Raw genomic sequence first — 17,646 nt, 5'->3', positions numbered from 1 at the left:
GGTGTGTGTGTACACAAACAAACTTTTAGACTATGTTTGTTTTCATGCAATGCATGTCTTCATACAAAACCCAAACCTTCGATTCTTGTTGTTATGTACCCAATTTGTTTTTATTTCTATTTTTATTTATATGTATAACATTGTGTGCATTAATATTCATGTTTTTATCATTGTTTTTAATACCACGACATGTTTTAATTTGTATTGAAGAAATAAATTTGTACGTTTTCTACCAGAATGCAATCTGTTTTCATATTAATTTTGATTAGAATCACCTTGTAGTACAAGTTTTCTATGTCTTTTCAATTGAGGTTTTGAATATGCTTACAAATGGTTCAAGATAGCCTATTTACATACAAGCACATTAAAACAGCAATTGTATATCATTGTTAAATCCATACCAAGTCCGCCCAAAACCCTCCGACACGCAAATTAGTCCCATTGGACTAATAGGACCTATAGATCCACGAATGTGGGACATTCTATATTTCTATACCTATTTCCCCTAGTCCCAGACAAACTACCTAAGGGGGCCTCCTCATTATTTTCTCTTCATACAAAAAGCATCATAAACAAAATAAGCATCTCGATGTCAAATAGTCGGCAGCCAATGCTAGATTTATTGGCTTTTCCATCGATTGTTGGTTCCGAAAATATGGACAGAGCACCCTAGATAGAGGCTTGTTGCATTAAACGCCCCTGTTTCTCTGAACTGGAATCCTCCTTGGTGGTAGCTGTTATGTTACAGTAAGTCACACGGCGAGCGCAGGCAAAAGTGACCAAATCAGTCATCAGCAATCGGGAAAGGACCCGAACCTTCAGCACACAGTCATTGAGGAATGTTCTTTTTTTCCTCTGAACTACTTTTTTCGATCGGGACGCGGATGAGTTCGAAGGAGTAGGTGTGTTCTAATGTCGCCATGGAAACCCCTAGCGTCCATAGCACGCGGTGCGTGATTGAGAGGGAGACCGCGAGCGCTCGAAGCCTCTCGCGCAGGGCGAGGGAGAGGAGCTGCTCCGCGGGGCCGCAGGAAGAGACTGCGGGGGTATGGAGACGAGATGGACCTGTAGTTGCCGGGTCGCTGCTCCCCTCGCCATCTTAATCCCGACACTCTCCCTCGGACAATGCCTTTAGCTCGTCACTGCGCCTGTTCAAGGGCTGCTACATGGCCCCTACTGCGCTCCCGGCCTTAAGCCTGCCCCGGACCCTCCTCCGCCACACAGCGCTCCCCGTCACCGCGGCCTCCCGGCTGCTCCCGCCGTCTGCTGCTGTATGTTTCCCTTTGGATCTGACCCCCTCGGGCTGTCCCCGGGGGTATCGTGCAGGTCCTGGGCGCCTAGAGCCAGGAGAGGCGCTACTGATGGTGTCGGGGGTGCGGCCGGGGAGCCCCCTTCCTGGCTGCAGGGACGGTGCGTTTTGGTGGTCACTGGGGCTTTATGATTGCAACGTCACCAAACGTGCACTGTCCACCGAGCGATAGGTGTAACGGTTTGTCTGAATCAGCCTAAACTTTTGAATGCAGTGATCTGGTCAGAACAGGCAGGGCGCATCGGGTTTGAACCGAAGCCTCCTCGACAGATGGCTATGCCCGGGGGTCTGGCATGTATGGAAGAGGCCCAAGAGGGAGTGAAGGTGAAGACTGTGAGCAGGCAGCACTCCAAGACCGCCTCCGTGGAGAAGAAGAAGCACAGGAAGAAGGACAAGCAGGCAAAGACAGGCGTCGAGTCCAAGAAGCGCAGCCACTCGTCCAGCACCCCCACTTCTGACGAGACAGGTGGGTGTCCCTCTGGTTTATGTGCAAACCTTTGTATTTTAGGCTTGGGACGCTCCCCAGCCCCCTTCTCCTACCCCCACCACCCCGAATTGTCACGCTACTCCTTTCTGTGGGCACTTGAGTGTGATACAGCTCCTCGCAGGGGTAACCGCTGTAAAAGTGTAATTACAGTACAAAAAACTTGCCCATACTCCATAAACGCCACATTCTGATATGCATGATGGGTTTAGGCGTCAGTGGTCGTTTTGGGTTACTAAAGATGTTCACGCGTTTTGTTCCTACAAGAAACCTATAACTTAATTAATTACCCAGCATTTCTAAAATTATTAAATTCTGCTACTCATATGGGTTTTTTGATAACTGAGCACTGTGCATTGAATCATTCCTAGGCAACCGTCCTCGGCAAGATAAGGCCAATGATCAGAGGCTGAGGACGGACGAGAGAACAGTTCTTTAAATAGAAATACAGAAGTGCTTCTCCCATCTGGTCAGAGTGCCCATTTGCTCTTGAGAAGTGCTAGTACCTTCCCATTAAATTTATTGCAGCAGAGTTGAAAAGTCCTGGTACTAGTCTACCTTCCCAAAATAAAGAAGTGCAAGTACTCACTACTGGACAGTCCCTATTAATTTAAAGCACTGCAAGAGAGGAATCATAACGATGTGGTAAAGGGCTCTGATGTGTGACAGAGGCCCCAGAGAGAGAGGACAGACCCCTGTATGGAACCAAAACGAATTCACTTTAACATACACTCTTCCAAGTAAGCAGGTGTTTGCCTTAGGCTTTTTGAGGAATGGGCAAAGTGGGCCATTGGCAAAGCCCCCCCTTGTTAGATCATTAGGATAGTCAAAATTCTTGCCTTAATCACGTTGATCGTAACATAACAAATACTTCTTCTAATTTGACACTCCGGCATGCTAAACATAAACTTAGGGCCAGATCTACTGATGGTTTGTGCCAGAGTAAAGTAAAAAATTAGTTAGTCGCAAAGCAGTACAAACCTGTGTCAGGGTATTTTTCTTTCTAACGCCAAAAATGCCCTTTTCACAGCGCAAATAGCCCTTTGTGCTATTTTGCTTCAAGGGAGCGTTACTTGGGTGTCACTTAGATAAGCACAAACATCCATAGTTTTTGACGTAAAGTTTGATCTACTAGGCTAGCCAGACAGAGGTTAGCGTAAAAAAAGAACACTTCATTGAAGCCGGTACTTGTATAGAAAATGTTGAAATGGGTGGAGCCTGGGTGTTCCCACGCATCAACTCAATGGATTTTGGTGTCTTTCCAGATTTGCAATTAGTGGTATATCTGGGAATGTGCAAAATGCTACACCTCCCCAGGGGAGGCATAACGAGGAGAAATATCTTTATTACATCTCTTTTTTTAAGTCGTGAAATGAAGACGTCTAATATATACTTATATGTATATGTACTAGTGGGCTCTGGAGATCAACCCTAGGACTTGTCTGCTTCTGCTTAGGCACTTTTTTTTCTGTTCAACTGCCTCTGTTTAACTCTTGATAGAAAACGACAAGTAGAGAGGTCAGTAAAATACCAGAATTGCTTTCTGCTGAGGGACTTTATTTTTTATGTGTCTGGCAACTGTCTATTTAGCTTTCTTGATAGAAAACGACCAGCAGAGGTCAGTAAAATACCAGAATCACTTTAGCATTCTCTAGATTCTCTTCCACAGAAATTGTCTTCCACAATCACCCTAGACAATATTGTGTTTTTCAAATCTTCTATTTTTAGTGATATGACCACCGAAGACCCTGATTTTTTAAATTAAAAACAGAGCTTTGGACTATACCATTTCCAGCTGAAAGGCAATATTTCTCTCCATGTGTTCCCATACCTGGTGTGTCCGCAGTTTGGTGCTTACTTTCCCTCCATCTTAAAGAACAGTAGATTTTTCAGCACCCAGGCTAATGTGTTGCATAGGTAAATACATATAAGGTCACAAAGACGAGACCGATTGCATTGCAAATGCTTGTGTTTTCTTCTTTCTACTTGTGCTGCATTCTGCAGCACATGTAGAAAAAGGAAAATGCCTCTGAGGATTGTTTTTGTGCAGGAAGCTGTCCTTACTGCACAAAAACAATCCTGCCTATGAAACGGGCACCCTTGCACCATGACAAAAGGGTACCTGTGTTGGCGCAAGGCAGCACATTGTGCGCCAGTGCATGGTAAAGACAGAAATGCACAGTATAATGTTAAATACAGCTTATTCCAGCAAGTTCATGCAGTGCAGCAAGGTGACTTCCTGCATTGTGCTGCGGGAAAGTATGATACATTTGGCCCTAATGTGTAAATTGTTTAAGAATTCCTTTAGGCAAAGAATTGTGTACTGCAAGGGTGTGCTTTTGGTTCAAATCCGATTCTAGACTGCACAGCTCGGCACCATGGTGCAAAGATTGTGTGTGGCTTTAGTCAGTCTGTTTGTGCGCTATTGCAGGGTTAGTGAACAGCATCAGGGTATTTTTATTAAATATAAACAAATAGACCTAACAGTGGATCCTTCTAGATACCAGCACCTAACCTGTTATCACTCTATCAATCTTGTCCCTTCTGTGCTAAAAGGGATTTTGTGTGCACACTGAATGGCGCCCACCGTTACAGTGCTTGTTCCCTCAGGAACCTAACAATTCAAAACAAAAGCACAGGTGCACCACATAACGGAATTTAATCAATAAGGACAATTCATAAAGTCCATGTCCAGAGAAGAGAGTTTTTCAGTTTTTTATTCCATTTTCATTTTGCGTAGATAAAACACAGTCCAGTTCTAGTGACTCAACACACAATACAGCTGACGCGTTATGTCCTAGTGCAGGACTTCTTCAGGGCACTGGATGTTGGTAGAATCAACCACATGCGTAAACTGAAAGATCATAGGATTCCCTGCTAGTGAGCTGTATTCAGTCAGGTATATTGTTGTATTTAGAGATTTAAAGCCGTCTTGATAGAGACCATGGCAGAATAATGACTAAAAGGTACGTTCCATATTGGTGATGTCCAACACCGCCAGATTATGTTGAGAAGGTAAACCGGACAAATCTTGTCACAATTTATCTTCAAAATATCTTGTGAACATCTAGCGATAGAGTAAATAACACCACTTGTTGGGAGATAGGCTTGTGCAAAGAGTAAAACCGCCAGACCTTTAGTACAATCGAGCAGAGTGGACATCCTATTTCAACAATTCTTAAAATGCAGACCAGAATAGGTAGAAAATCAACAGCCGAAATCAGACTGTTGCCTTAAACTGGAGTGCTGGGGAACGTAGCAGCAAAGGAGAGCCATGCTGTTCGATTGTACTATAGGTACGCGGATTCGCAAATCCGCAAAATTCGCGAACGCGAGATTCGCAAAATTCGCCCATGCTTAAAGCACACCTACTAACCCATTGGTCTCTCATTTTCTGAAATGCCCACCGACTGCTGGGATTGTGAGCAGGATGGGACATGGCGAACACTACGCATGTTATGTGATTTGGACTTTTAAAGCGCACCATCTCCCGTGAGAGTATCCCGTGGTGATGTAGAATAGACAGTGCTTAATTTGAGAGGTGTTTGCCAGGGTTCGGCAGAGCAGTACTCACTGTAAAGCACTGGCCAGTACTTCATATATGCTGTTATTTGCAGATGGTCGTCTCCGGTAAATATTTTTGGAGACCAGGACTTCTTTTTTCCATTATTACACTTTTACTCGGAGTAAAAGGCAGACAATGAAAAGAAGAGGAAGATAAAACAGCAACATGAAGAAAGCAGGGATGAAAAAGTATCTCTACTGGTGGGTCAAAAATGAATTGTTGGGTGATTGGAAAAAGAGACATGAGATCAAAATGATTCAGCCTTGATATTTAGTTGGCTCAATCCAGTGTTGGACCAGCCTTTTTGGCTCACACACTCAGACTGTCAAGCTGCTCGAAAAGCCGCTCGAAAAGCCAGTGCAACGCTGGCTGGCATTTATTTGAATTCATCCATGCTTGCATTTATGATAGTACAGTGAGTGCAGTGGCCAGCCAGAAGCAGAGAATTATTGCTGCTGCAGCTTCGTTGATTTCAAGTGATGCGCACGCAAACACTCACAAAATATTTCTTTTAGTAATACCACTGCTACCGAGACAAAGGAGCAGTCGTGCCAGTGTCCCAGGAGGCCTCTCTGGCCCTTCCGCTGATGGTCTCCTATTGGTTGGTTTGAGCCAGGGCGGGCTAGGCCATTGCTCTCCTTCTTGCGAACCTCCTCCTAAATCATTTAGTGATGAGGGGATCAGGAGGCTAAATTGGCATTTGCATGGCATGACTTAGTTTTAAACTGAGAAATTCAGCTTAAACAAATGGGAGCTCTGAAGTTGGTCCACGGTAGTCGAGTATCCTGTGTTTTCTGTTATTATAGTGGCTGCATTACACAACACTAGAGGTGACCCCATATAAAAGGTTCTGATCTCTGACTTGTATTTAATTTCAAGAGCAACATTGAACGTAGGCCCAGGACTCTTTTACCAGGGCGGCTCTAAACGGGCTGCTGCCGGTGTCCTCCAGTCTCACTCTGGCTTTCTGGGTGCTCTGTCCTGATAGGCAGAATACGATCCTCAACAAGTCTGTTGATGGGTCCCTGTAGAGTGCAGCAGGCTACAGCTCAAAGGCTGTTAAAATACAGAAAGAATCGACTGGTGCAGAACATTTTGTTATGCTAACTGGAGGTACAACAGTTCTATCGTCTGTGTGCAAAATACCCCCTCCTCGCCTTATAAGGCCACCACCGTGCCTTGCACTACTACCCCCTTCCTCCTTTGCCCACTCTTCTCCTTTGCCCACTCTTCTCCTTGGCCAATGTTTTTCTGCAGGATTGTGCCCCTAGAGGACTGGAGATGAGGTTTTGGATGCTAAGATGTTTAACTTGTCTTTTGTGGATTCTGTGACATATGTGGCTTCTGCCGTGATAAAATGATTGAAGGGGTGGGGGTTATCTAGAATAGATGTGATAAACTTGGATGACGGACCAAATGTTATGGGTATGACTATGAACGATAGAGGAAAGGGTGATGAATGTGTAGTAGCTGAGGTGAGTAAAGGCGGGCAGGAGCGTGGCTATTCCTAGGGCTTGTGAAGAGATCTACGCGAGAGCTGAGGGCAGTTCCAGTGGGTCTGACCTGACATTAGTCTTTGGTGGCTGTGCCGGAGTCCATTACTAACCATGAAGCGCTGTGTGGGCTTTGTGAAGCAGTGCAAGGGCCTTGCAGTGTCAAGCACAGCTATATTCAAGAACGATATCTTGGTGCTGTTGACGATTTGAACGGGGGATCTGACTAACAGACTGAAGCAGGAGGGTCCCGCGAAGGCAATGTAGGGGTCTGCTTCGACCTTGTAGTATGCTTGACAATTGAGCTTTCTCTCAACATTATAAAGTTGAAACCTGAGGATCATTGCCCTACACACAGATTTGTATACCTTATTGAAATACATTTAAAGAGGAAATGGAGGAGACTGATCATCTACTTCTTTCAGTGCTGGCATTCTACATCTGCAGGTTGCCACAGTGAAGGAACGCCCTTCCCTGCAGGCTTGGCTAACTTCAGGAAACAGGGATAATGACTGTTTACTGTGTCAAGCGCCATGGGCATTGGGCAGATAATATCTTTTAAGACATTGAGATGAAAAACCAGGGCTGCTGTGTGTCAGTGCTATGGACCATGCAGAAGGACTTTAAACTCTATATGCTCTGAAGTTAGAAGCCGGTAAAGTGACTTGATCCTGGCACCAGAGGTGGCAAGGAAACACACTACTGCGTTCTGGAGTTTTGCATCTTGAGATTCAAAACTTTGTGGATGCCAAAGTGAAGGCTAACCGGGCAATTATAATAGCTAGAATGGCCCGGGTTTTTACAGAAAGTTTTGAACCTTCAAGATTCTTAGGTGTATATTATTAGCGTACTGCGATAAATATCGCAGAGCACGCTTAGCACAATTTTGTTTAACCCCACGTGTCGCAGGATCTTATTGCCGAGATATTGCGTTATTTTTAACGCAAATCTCCACAGCAATAATAAATCCTGCAATAGCAGTGAATTCCACGCACATCGTTAGGAATCCAGCGTAAAAACTGCAGTGATAAGCTAATCCTTGGTGATAGGAAGATGTGAACTCAGTCGTACAATCCACCTCCCATTATATGTATGGCTAAGTCAGAAATTTTGCAGACGTTCAATACCTGCGATAACGGATGCATAGCGCGATTTTTCTTGTCGCTTTGCGGGTCTGCTGCAGGCTTGTTAATACAGCAAAGCCATGTTAGCGACTATTTCCATGTTGTTTTGCTCCGGAACGTCTACTTTGCAGGTCATTAGCGATGGCATGTAGGGCGATAGAAAAACGGCAGCTAACTCACGGAAACTAGCACTAACACAGGTTAGCGCAAGCTTGTAAATAATAAATTACAGCGTCTGCTAACGCGGCAATAACTGACTTGATAATATGCCCCCAGTATTTAATGTTGATGATAAAAGCCTGATTTCGCTTCTGCAGAGAATTGTATGCTCCTAACCATTGTGATAGGCAGGTTTTTAACCTTCGACCTGCGTGTGTGGCAGGGACTAAGTGACCTTGGCGTGTACGCGTTGCTAGGTTGACTTTGGAGCAGCGAACGCCATGATGAGATCTGTCTTCGATGGATTCAGGAAGTAGATATTCACCCACCGTTTAACCTCGAGGAGTCAGAGGCCATATCATTGTTTCTCTTCCTTTTGTAATTAGAGCATGTCACGTTTATTAATTGGGATCGATGTGCATAGGTGTAAATTATTATGCTCCGTGATTTTACATCAGTGGACTACTGTGGTGTGTGTCTGTCTGTGTCTGTGTGTCGATCGAACACAATGCGCTTTCAAGTTGCCCCACAAGTAGACGAACTGCAACTGGAGGAGTAAGTTCTTAGTTTCATTACCTGTGACCTTTCAGATAGGAAAGAAGCAAGGGGGGGGGGGGCAAGTCATCCTGGACATCCCCCGTCGCAGCCACATCTCCGGACACCTGAGAGACCTGCACTGGCTCCCGGTCAACAAGAGAATCACCTTCCGTCTCCTCACCCACGCACACAAAGCCCTACACAACCAAGGCCCAGGATACCTCAACAGCCGCCTCAACTTCTACGCTCCCAAACGCCAGCTTCGATCGACCAGCCACGCCCTCGCCGCCGTCCCGCGCATCCGAAGAGCCACCACAGGGGGACGGTCCTTCTCCTACCTCGCCGCCAAGACATGGAACTCCCTCCCCACCCACCTCCGCCTGACCCAGGACCACCTCACCTTCAGGAAGCAACTCAAGACCTGGCTGTTCGAGCAGTAGCGGACCCTCCTCCCCCAGCGCCTTGATACCCTCTGGGTGAGTAGCGCGCTATATAAATGCGATGATTGATTGATTGATTGATTGTGTGACACTCCACGCTCTGGGTATCTTTGGAAAAGGTTAGTATGGTTGACTGTGTTGACACCCGATGATAAATATGCCCCCTTGTAGGGAGAATGGGAAGAGCCGTGGATCCAGGAATAGAGACACATCCCTTCACACACCTCATAAAATTGGAGAGGTGCTTTGTCTCAGGCACAGAACAAGAGCCTGATAACACCCGTTTTGTCTTAACAGGACTGTCCATCTTAAAGAGGCACAGATGGGACCAAGAATATGAGCAGTTACTATATTTAATCACTCTACATATCTCTCAGCATTACCGAAGATAGGAGGATTGATATTGTGGTTGAAGAGTTACAGTTTCCATCTCCCATTGAAAGGAATGCTTCGCACTTTGTCTCTAAATTAAAAAAATGCGAAAGACTCTATCTAGAAATGTCATGGTCTGGAATTCGGGAACTCTAATGCATCAGTACTTTTTCCGTAATTTCACTATTTGCCGCGTGGTGGCGCTCTTGATCCAGTTAATTGATGCGCCACTTGTCCCGTGGATTGTTTGATTTTTGAAATACTGGTACAATGGGTCAATGTAAATTATTTTTCGTTTTGTGTAATTCAGAGCAATACTCAGGTAGGTTTAGTGCGCCGAAATATAGTATTTTGTCTTACTCCTTTGTACCTTTGAATCAAACTGTGTAAATATACACTGGATGTCACTGCATAAAGTTGCCAAATGTGATCTGCTACGATGTTCGTCTAAGAAGGGATTGTGTGCGCTGCAGCGGAACGGACCCAGTATTAGCGACCTCGGGCTGGCTGAGGCCATGCAGTAGGAACCGAACCGTAACATATCTGCGGATTCTGCGCATAGAACTCCTCACTCGGTGCATTAACACAATGAGCAGTGTCAACCCGCCATCTTGCACTTACTCTGGGACTCAAAATATATTACTGGCTACTAGATGGCAATAATGCTGCTCAACAGTTTTATTTTCATTTCAAATTTTTTTTTTTTAATATAGTGCAAACTGGACCCAAAGGTATTTGAGTGTTTTACATGAGCACTAGTTACATTACACAAGGACACATTCACTTTTTGTAGGGGCAGGGACATTAATTAATTAATTAATTAATTTATTACTGACATTTATTGAGCGCGAACGAATACCCGTAGGCGTCTCAGCGCTAGACTAATCAGATGTCTTTCCCCAGAGCTTAAAAACGAAGGCAGATCACTAAGCCGTGTCACTGGTTAAACAGCCAAGTTTTTAATCTCTTTCGAAACTGCAGGAGTGCGGTACTGGTTCTGATGTGTTGTGGCAGGGTATTCCATATTTTTGGAGCCACAACTGAAAAGCGGCGGTCGTCCCAGGAGACTGTTTTAGATCGTGGAACCACTAATTGGTTAAGAGTTGTAGATCGGAGCTGTCTGACCGGTTTATAGGGAATGAGCTGGTCCTTGAGGGGGCGCGGTCCTTGGTCGTGAAGTGCCTTATAGACTATGCAAAGTGATTTTAAACTTGATCCTATTTTGGATAGTCAGCCAGTGGTATGTCCGTATAGTATCAGAGATGGGTGCAAACTTAGGTGTTCCAGACAGTAGACGTGCTGCTGCATTCTGTATTGTCTGCAGTTTTTTTGTTACCCTGGTTTGTGAATTTAGAAAAAGTGCATTGCAATAGTCTATGGATGATAAAACCAAGGAGCTGACCAGTGTTTTGGCAGCAGCATCGGGGAGAAAAGGGGTAATTTTCCTTATCATTCTGAGTTTATGGTGGGCTGTGGCCGCTATTTTGTTTGCATGTGCCATAAAATTAAGATGATCATCGAAGGTTACTCCCAGGTTCCTGACCTTGGGGGTTGGGCTCAGAGGGGTGCCGAAGGCTGGTGGCCACCATGTTGCTGACCAGATCGGGGAGAGGGGTCCAAAAATGACCACCTCCGTTTTATCGGAATTGAGCTTCAGGCAGTTGCCTGCCATCCACTCTCCAATAGCCATCATTCCATTTTGGAAGCGTTCTGCCACCTCCAGCCCGTCACCTTTGATGGCCAACACCAGTTGCGTGTCATCTGCGTTTAATTTATGTCATTAATTACAACATTAATTAACGTCGTGTTGTGGGCCCTGGGCCCACATGCTACTAAAGATGGACACAGACTCACCATAGTTGGGTACTAGAACTGCCCCAAGGCATGTCCGCCCGGCCCCTTTTATTTGCAGGGTCACCTGACTGGTGACGCCTGTGATGGGTGGGTGTATGGTTTGGGGTGCAAACACAGGCAGAACACTAGAACGTGTCCAGCAGGGCATTACATCCCTCCCAAACTTTAATGAAAAAGAAACTAAGAAAAAGTCCAAACTATTATGAAAACAAACAACAATACACAGCACCCATAAATCTCTTCAGGCCATCTGCCAGGCGGTGCTGGAGCTCTGGACCACAGGGTCAGGAAGCTTTGGTCTGCCTCGGTGATGCAGTTCAGACAGGCCTGGTCTTGCGGTGTTGAAGTCTCTTTACAGAGTTCCAATAGCAGTGCATCTGGAGCAGTGTAGAGTCCACTTTGGAGATCTTCTAGCAGGCGCTCAGGCTACGGTGGATAGCCAACCTGCAAATACTGAGGATGACCTTGGTGGATGAAGGCCTTTCCTTGGAGGCAATGATGCTTTCCGGTTCCTGCTGGCTGAGCAGCTTCAGACTTGGTCATCCTGCCAGGACTACCTTTTCACATGAGTCTCCTGGAGGGCCTTCCTGCAGGCTGCCAAGGGACCGTCTGGACTGAGCTGGCCTTGTGTAGGAGTCACTGAGGAACTGCCAACAGGACCACAGCCGCTCATGTAACTGCATAGGGTGGTGCCTCAGTCTGTATGCTTTCGACCTTTGGACTTCGGTTCTATGCCTTCCCCAGATGGTCTTTGGGTGGCCAGTCTCCATCTGCGACCTCCATGCTTCCCAGTGCCTGTCGTGGAGCTGCTGCCGACGCATCTCTCCGATGCGGATTCCCCTCTCACAGGAAATTTGTTAAGGCCATTGCCCCTGGATTGCCACGTGACCGCGCGGGCTGTGCAGGCCTTTCGTAGGCCGCCCGGAGGGGTCCCTGCAGAACTCCCAACAGAGCCACGGGCAAGCCTCGTGTAACCCCTAGGGTGGATACTCCAATGGTCGGGTATGCTCTTCTTTGGCAGCCTTCATGTTTACAGGGGCACACAGAAGGTTCCTGGGTGGCTAGCCTCCCACGGCGCAAGGAGTGCCTTGGTGAACTCCGGATGTCTTGAGTGTTTGGATCCACTCTGGTGGTGCGATGCTCCTCAGATGCTCTTGGTGGTGATGATGATGATGATGCGCCTGGATGATGGATGCAATAATTTTTTTTCAGTTGGGCAAACAGGCGGCGATTGTGAGAAGTTGGCCTGGCATATGATGTCCACTATTCTAGTGGGCACCTTGCACCAGTCCAAACGACCCTTATTGATGGTAGGTTTAAGAAGACCTTTATAGAAAGCTATCCTAGTGGTAGCTGTGGAGAGCAGCCTTCAGGCTAAGTCTTGAAGGAATGTAAAGCAGCTTGTTTTACCAGTCTATAATCTCTTGAATGATCAAATGAAAGTACACCACACAAGGTGTGTATATAATATATATATATATATATATATATATATGTGTATAAAATATATGTATTTATTCTAAACACAACCCCTCTAGTCTCTTTATGAGGCTAGAGGTCAAAGTACAATACAAGAACTTTAAATAGCACACAGTAAATAGCACAGTATACGTTTTGCCCTAGGAACCTCACAAACCATATACTATAATAGTGGTATAAGAACCACGTGAGGGATTGAAGTGAGGCCTAGGGCCTGTAGAACCGCTAGGGCAACCAGGAACCACCCAAGGTAGGGACGCAGGAGACCCACGGGGAACGCGTGCAGTGTCTAAACACAGCCACAAATCACCAACCACCAAGGGAGAGATGTGGCGCTGCGGCCAGGGTGACTGACTCCGGAATCTGGGGATCACCATGTGACTCTGGGCAATAGCTTGCTTTATCTTCCCGACAGCCCCTAGAGCCTAGAGACCCTAACGAGTGATGGTTCGCGCTTTACAAATGTGGATTATTATTATTATTACCATAGACTTCTATGAGGAAAGTTTAAGTTACAAAGTTAAAGATGTAGGACACTTAGGAGTGGAATGTGAGGGAACCCCTTCAGTACCGGACACTTCGAGAGTCAAGACCCAGGGGAGCACCGAAGTACTTGTGTTACCTCACCCAGGAAAGCCGGGTGCATAGGTGTCTTATCGTGTCAGGTTTCGTTGTCGATTCCTATTGAGAGCTGCAAAGAAGTGCTGGAGGCGACCAGGAGCAAAGTGTCAGGATGGATCCAAGGGTGGATCGGAGATCAGAAGAACCTGAAAGCAGAGGGGACAGAGTCTGTGTCACTAGCCAGTGACCAGGATGGCGACAAGAAGATGCCAGCAGATGTCGGGTGCTTTAAGGTGAAGTAGGTGAAGCTTGACTCTTCAGCCACGAGGTCCAGGAGGCGTCAACGACGACCAGGAGCTGGGTTCCAGCTGTTCCACAAAGGATGTCGAGTGCTGTAGCGTCGGTATCTGGATTGTACCCAACAAGCCTTGGCAACAGCAACCCACGCAAGATGACAAGATTGGCTTCAGTGCAGACTAGCAAGGTCTGAGGGACTCACCTTTTGGAGGGGAGTCAGAGCACGTCTGGAGCAACCAGGAAAGCTCAAGAAACAAAGGATCGTCCTTCGTGGGGACCCACTAGCCAGCGGACTTGGGATCGCGAACGAGCCTTGAGCTGCGGTGAAAAAAGCGGGCCCATGGAACACTCGTGGAACACTCGTGGAGTGTAGGCTTTTCCGCTTAGGTGCAATAGGTGCTCGGGGCAAGGGCAACAAATACCCCAATGCACAACTTCGGGAAGTAGGTGCAGTTGCAAAATTGCAGGATGTCTAGGTGTCCCAGTCCCACGTTGCTCGTGTCGGCTGCGTGTCTCAGTCTGTGTCCTGTGTTGCAGATTCTCCGGGTTCCGGCGGGAGCCTCAAAAATGCAGAGCGGAAAGATGCTTCTTTGGTGCCTGTTTGAACAGGGACGTCACTCCTTGACCCCAAGGGAGATTTCTTCCATCTTCCAGTCGATATGGAATGTCGAAGGTCCAAGATTTCGTCTTCAGAGTTTCGTCCAGGGTAATCTAATGGGAGGACTTGGAGAGGGGGTGGTTACACCCCTTCCTCTTTGTCCAGTTTCGCACCAGAGCTGGGTCTGAGTGCCCCAGCAACTGGGTTGAACTGGGAAATGCATGGAGCACCTTGTGTGCCCCAGGCAGTGTCTCAAAAGCATTCACTGAATGCATCCCACCCTGCCCCAATACATTAAAACCTGTCTGGGGAGGCGCTGGCACCTCCCTGGACAGGAAACCTATTGTCCAGGCCTTCCCTGCTGAGTTTCGTCCAGCAGCAGGAGGTCAGACTCGTGTCTGTGGCAGCAGCATCCATTTTGTGATGCTGAGGCTCTTTTAAACTTCCACCGGGTATACCAGTGTTTACATGCCTTCTCCCTCTTGAAGGGTGGAATGCTACCCCTGCTGCCAGAACTGGCAGGGGGGGGGGTAGTATTCCAAAGTGTTTGACACCAAACACATGTTTTGATAAAGCCAAACCAAAGTTAGCATTAACCGCGAGAATTATTATGCACTTAAGAGTATATGGTATTGCCATATCACAGAACAGCTATAAGGAAGGGATTCCGAAATCTGCTGAGGGGCTCAGCTCATGCTAGGGCACCCTCTCACACAAAACCAAGCACTCTGCCTTCAGGATTGTCAAGGCCTGCCATAGGAGTGACTTATTGGTTAATATGTGTCTGTTTTAAATGGTGGATATAGGTATACTATATCCCAGTAAGGGGTACCTACACCACCTTACCCAGGCTGCAAGTGCAAACATGTGGAGCAATTTTGGAAGGCTTCCCAGGGGTGGCATAATACATGCTTCAACCCCTGGTAGGCCTCTGTGGTACCCATGCGCTTGGTACCTAAGGTACCATATACTAGGGACTCATAAGGGTGACCCAGTAACCAATCTGGTACGTACCCAAAGTACATGCAATCAATGTAGAGAGACAACAGCTAGGCTGTGGTCCTGATTAGCAGGGCCGCAGACAGACTAAAGTCGAAAAACCAGTGAAACACAGCAAAAAGTGGGGGTAACCATAGGAAGCATATCCTAATCTCCTACAGTGATCTCTTGCTTTTATGGACCTCGTGGAGTGAGGAGGACTCGAGAGAGTTTGTGGCCACTTACGGTTGTCTTCAGGCAGGTGCACTTGCTAGATGTGGTGCCATCAATGCCAAGCAGCCATTGACAGGTGAGTAGACGGTCGCACTGTGAAGCATGGGGCCTGAACGCAAATCGCGCTTGCTGGCTGCTTACGGTTAGTCCTTCCGGGAAGCTGTTGTGAACGTATCTAGAACCCTAATTAAATATTCCCAATTTATGCCCTTATGTGGTTATAACAAATCATATCCTTATAAAGGCATAAGAATCATATCCATATTTAGTCAAAGCCAATGCAGTCCAAATACGGCAAGGCTACTTCCCTAAGATTCCTAGAAAGTACAACGCGTTCTTTAAACAAACCAAACCTCCAGCAGCCCGGGAATTCCCCCTGCTTTTGTTTTGATTTGTCCTAGAACTCCTGCGAGTCCTGAAAGAACTGCCAGTTCTTAGTGACAGTTCTTAGTGACAGTTCTTAGTGACGTCTTAAGCAACACACAGTGGTTTGGAGCAGAGCGGCTATCTACTTACCCAAAGCCAAGCTGATGCGAGTGCCGAAGGAAGCCAACCCTCCCATTTGACACACTGAGAGAGACGCTGTCTTTTCTCCTGTTGAGAAATCCAGCTCCAGTGTTTCCATTCACCCTTGCGAGTGACTGGGAGATCAAGTCCTGAGAAAGAGATACAAGACCTCCTTCATTCTAAAACCAAGGTACGGAGCTGATTAGACCTTTAGAGAATTCTTGATTCAGATTCTTGGCAAAACTAACTTAACTTAAACTGCAGCTCACTTACTCCTTCCCACATACTAGGCTTAAGTTAGGTGCACCGGGGTAGGCGTATTTTAGAAGCACCAGTTGAGTATGTTTAGTCAACTTTTATCATTGTATGTAACTATATATATTTTTTCCGTTTTAAGTATCATATGGCTCGGAAACCATATAAATGCTTTTACAGTATTATTTCATAATACCCCTTTTACTGTACGCACTTTACTTTATGATACGTATTGCAATTGTGGCAATTCACTTCTCTTGTATGAGAAAGAAGACTGCTCAATAAATAACAACTTCTATTGAAAACTCCCTTCTCTCTATTTCTCTGCACTCTAGTGAAACTAAGCATGCACGATTGACTGAGTGAAATAGCTATCTATTGTTTTCACACGACTCTGGAGATATACTCCTTATTCTGGAGGGAGCAAAGTTGTCCTGTTTATGCGGTTGTCAGAAACGAATCCCTTCTTGTCTAATCAGGAAAGTTAACTCCTTCCTGTTCATTCGAGAAAGTTTCTAGTGACCTCTGAGCTAGCTGGCATACCTAATTAAGTCTAACATATTCTAACATACTGGCTTCCCTTCCCCGGCAAGGTGAGGTATCTTCCTCGGGTGACAACCCCAGTTCTCAGTTTAGGATGTGATCAGTGGAGCTGGCCTCTTTTGGTACTGTCACTATGGAGGAAGTTCTCTCGATTTTGAGGACCATGAAGAGTGGCTCCCCGAAAGACCCGGCACCTATTAAATACCTAAAACAGGTGGCCTCTACCATCGGCGGCCCAGTGACGGACCTTATAAACTTGTCCCTCACTCAAGGTGTAGTACCCCCCAGTTGGAAAGGGACGGTTGTTAAGGCTCTTTTAAAGAAGCCTAACTTGGACCCCGCCGACCTCGCCAACTTTAGGCCTATCTCTCTGCTGCCGGGCCTTAGTAAGGTTGCTGAGAAGTTGGTGAACAGCCGCCTGTCGGACTTCTTGGAGGCCAACTCCCTCCTAGGTGATTCCCAAACGGGTTTCCGTCCCGGTCAGGGGACCGACACCGCCCTGCTGGCGGTCGTGGAGAATGGTAGGAGCATTTTGGATTCGGGGGGATCAGTGGCAGTGATCCTCCTGGACCTCAGTGCTGCTTTCGACACTGTGGACCATCAGGTGCTTCTCCAACGGCTGGCGGGGGTGGGGATCACCGGTTCGGCCCTCAAGTGGTTTGCTTCCTTCTTGGAAGGACGTACATTTGAGGTGTGGGAAGGCCATGAAAAATCATCTTCAATCCCTCTCCAGTGTGGTGTGCCACAGGGCTCTTCATTGAGCCCTACTTTATTTAACGTCTACATGGCCCCCCTGGAGAGTGTGGTACTGCCGCTGGGTATTAAAATCATCAGTTATGCTGATGATACTCAGTTGG

General features: G+C 46.6%; 1 protein-coding gene across 1 annotated transcript in view; it reads left to right on the top strand.

The window, feature by feature from the left end:
* The first annotated feature begins 1,436 nt into the window (after nucleotides 1-1,436).
* LOC147660665 (uncharacterized) overlaps nucleotides 1,437-17,646 on the top strand; it is a 45,645-nt gene continuing 29,435 nt past the window's right edge. Inside the window, exon 1 of the mRNA XM_086951551.1 lies at nucleotides 1,437-1,775. Within this exon, the coding sequence (XP_086807677.1) occupies nucleotides 1,580-1,775 (196 nt within the window). The 5' untranslated portion in view covers nucleotides 1,437-1,579. The remainder of the gene's footprint in view (nucleotides 1,776-17,646) is intronic.

The sequence above is a fragment of the Lissotriton vulgaris genome, unplaced genomic scaffold (genome assembly GCF_964263255.1).
Source record: "Lissotriton vulgaris unplaced genomic scaffold, aLisVul1.2 SCAFFOLD_743, whole genome shotgun sequence".
Classification (NCBI taxonomy): Eukaryota; Metazoa; Chordata; class Amphibia; order Caudata; family Salamandridae; genus Lissotriton; species Lissotriton vulgaris.
Note: the sequence above shows the minus strand (reverse complement) of the source record. Positions and strands in the feature narration are given on the sequence as shown.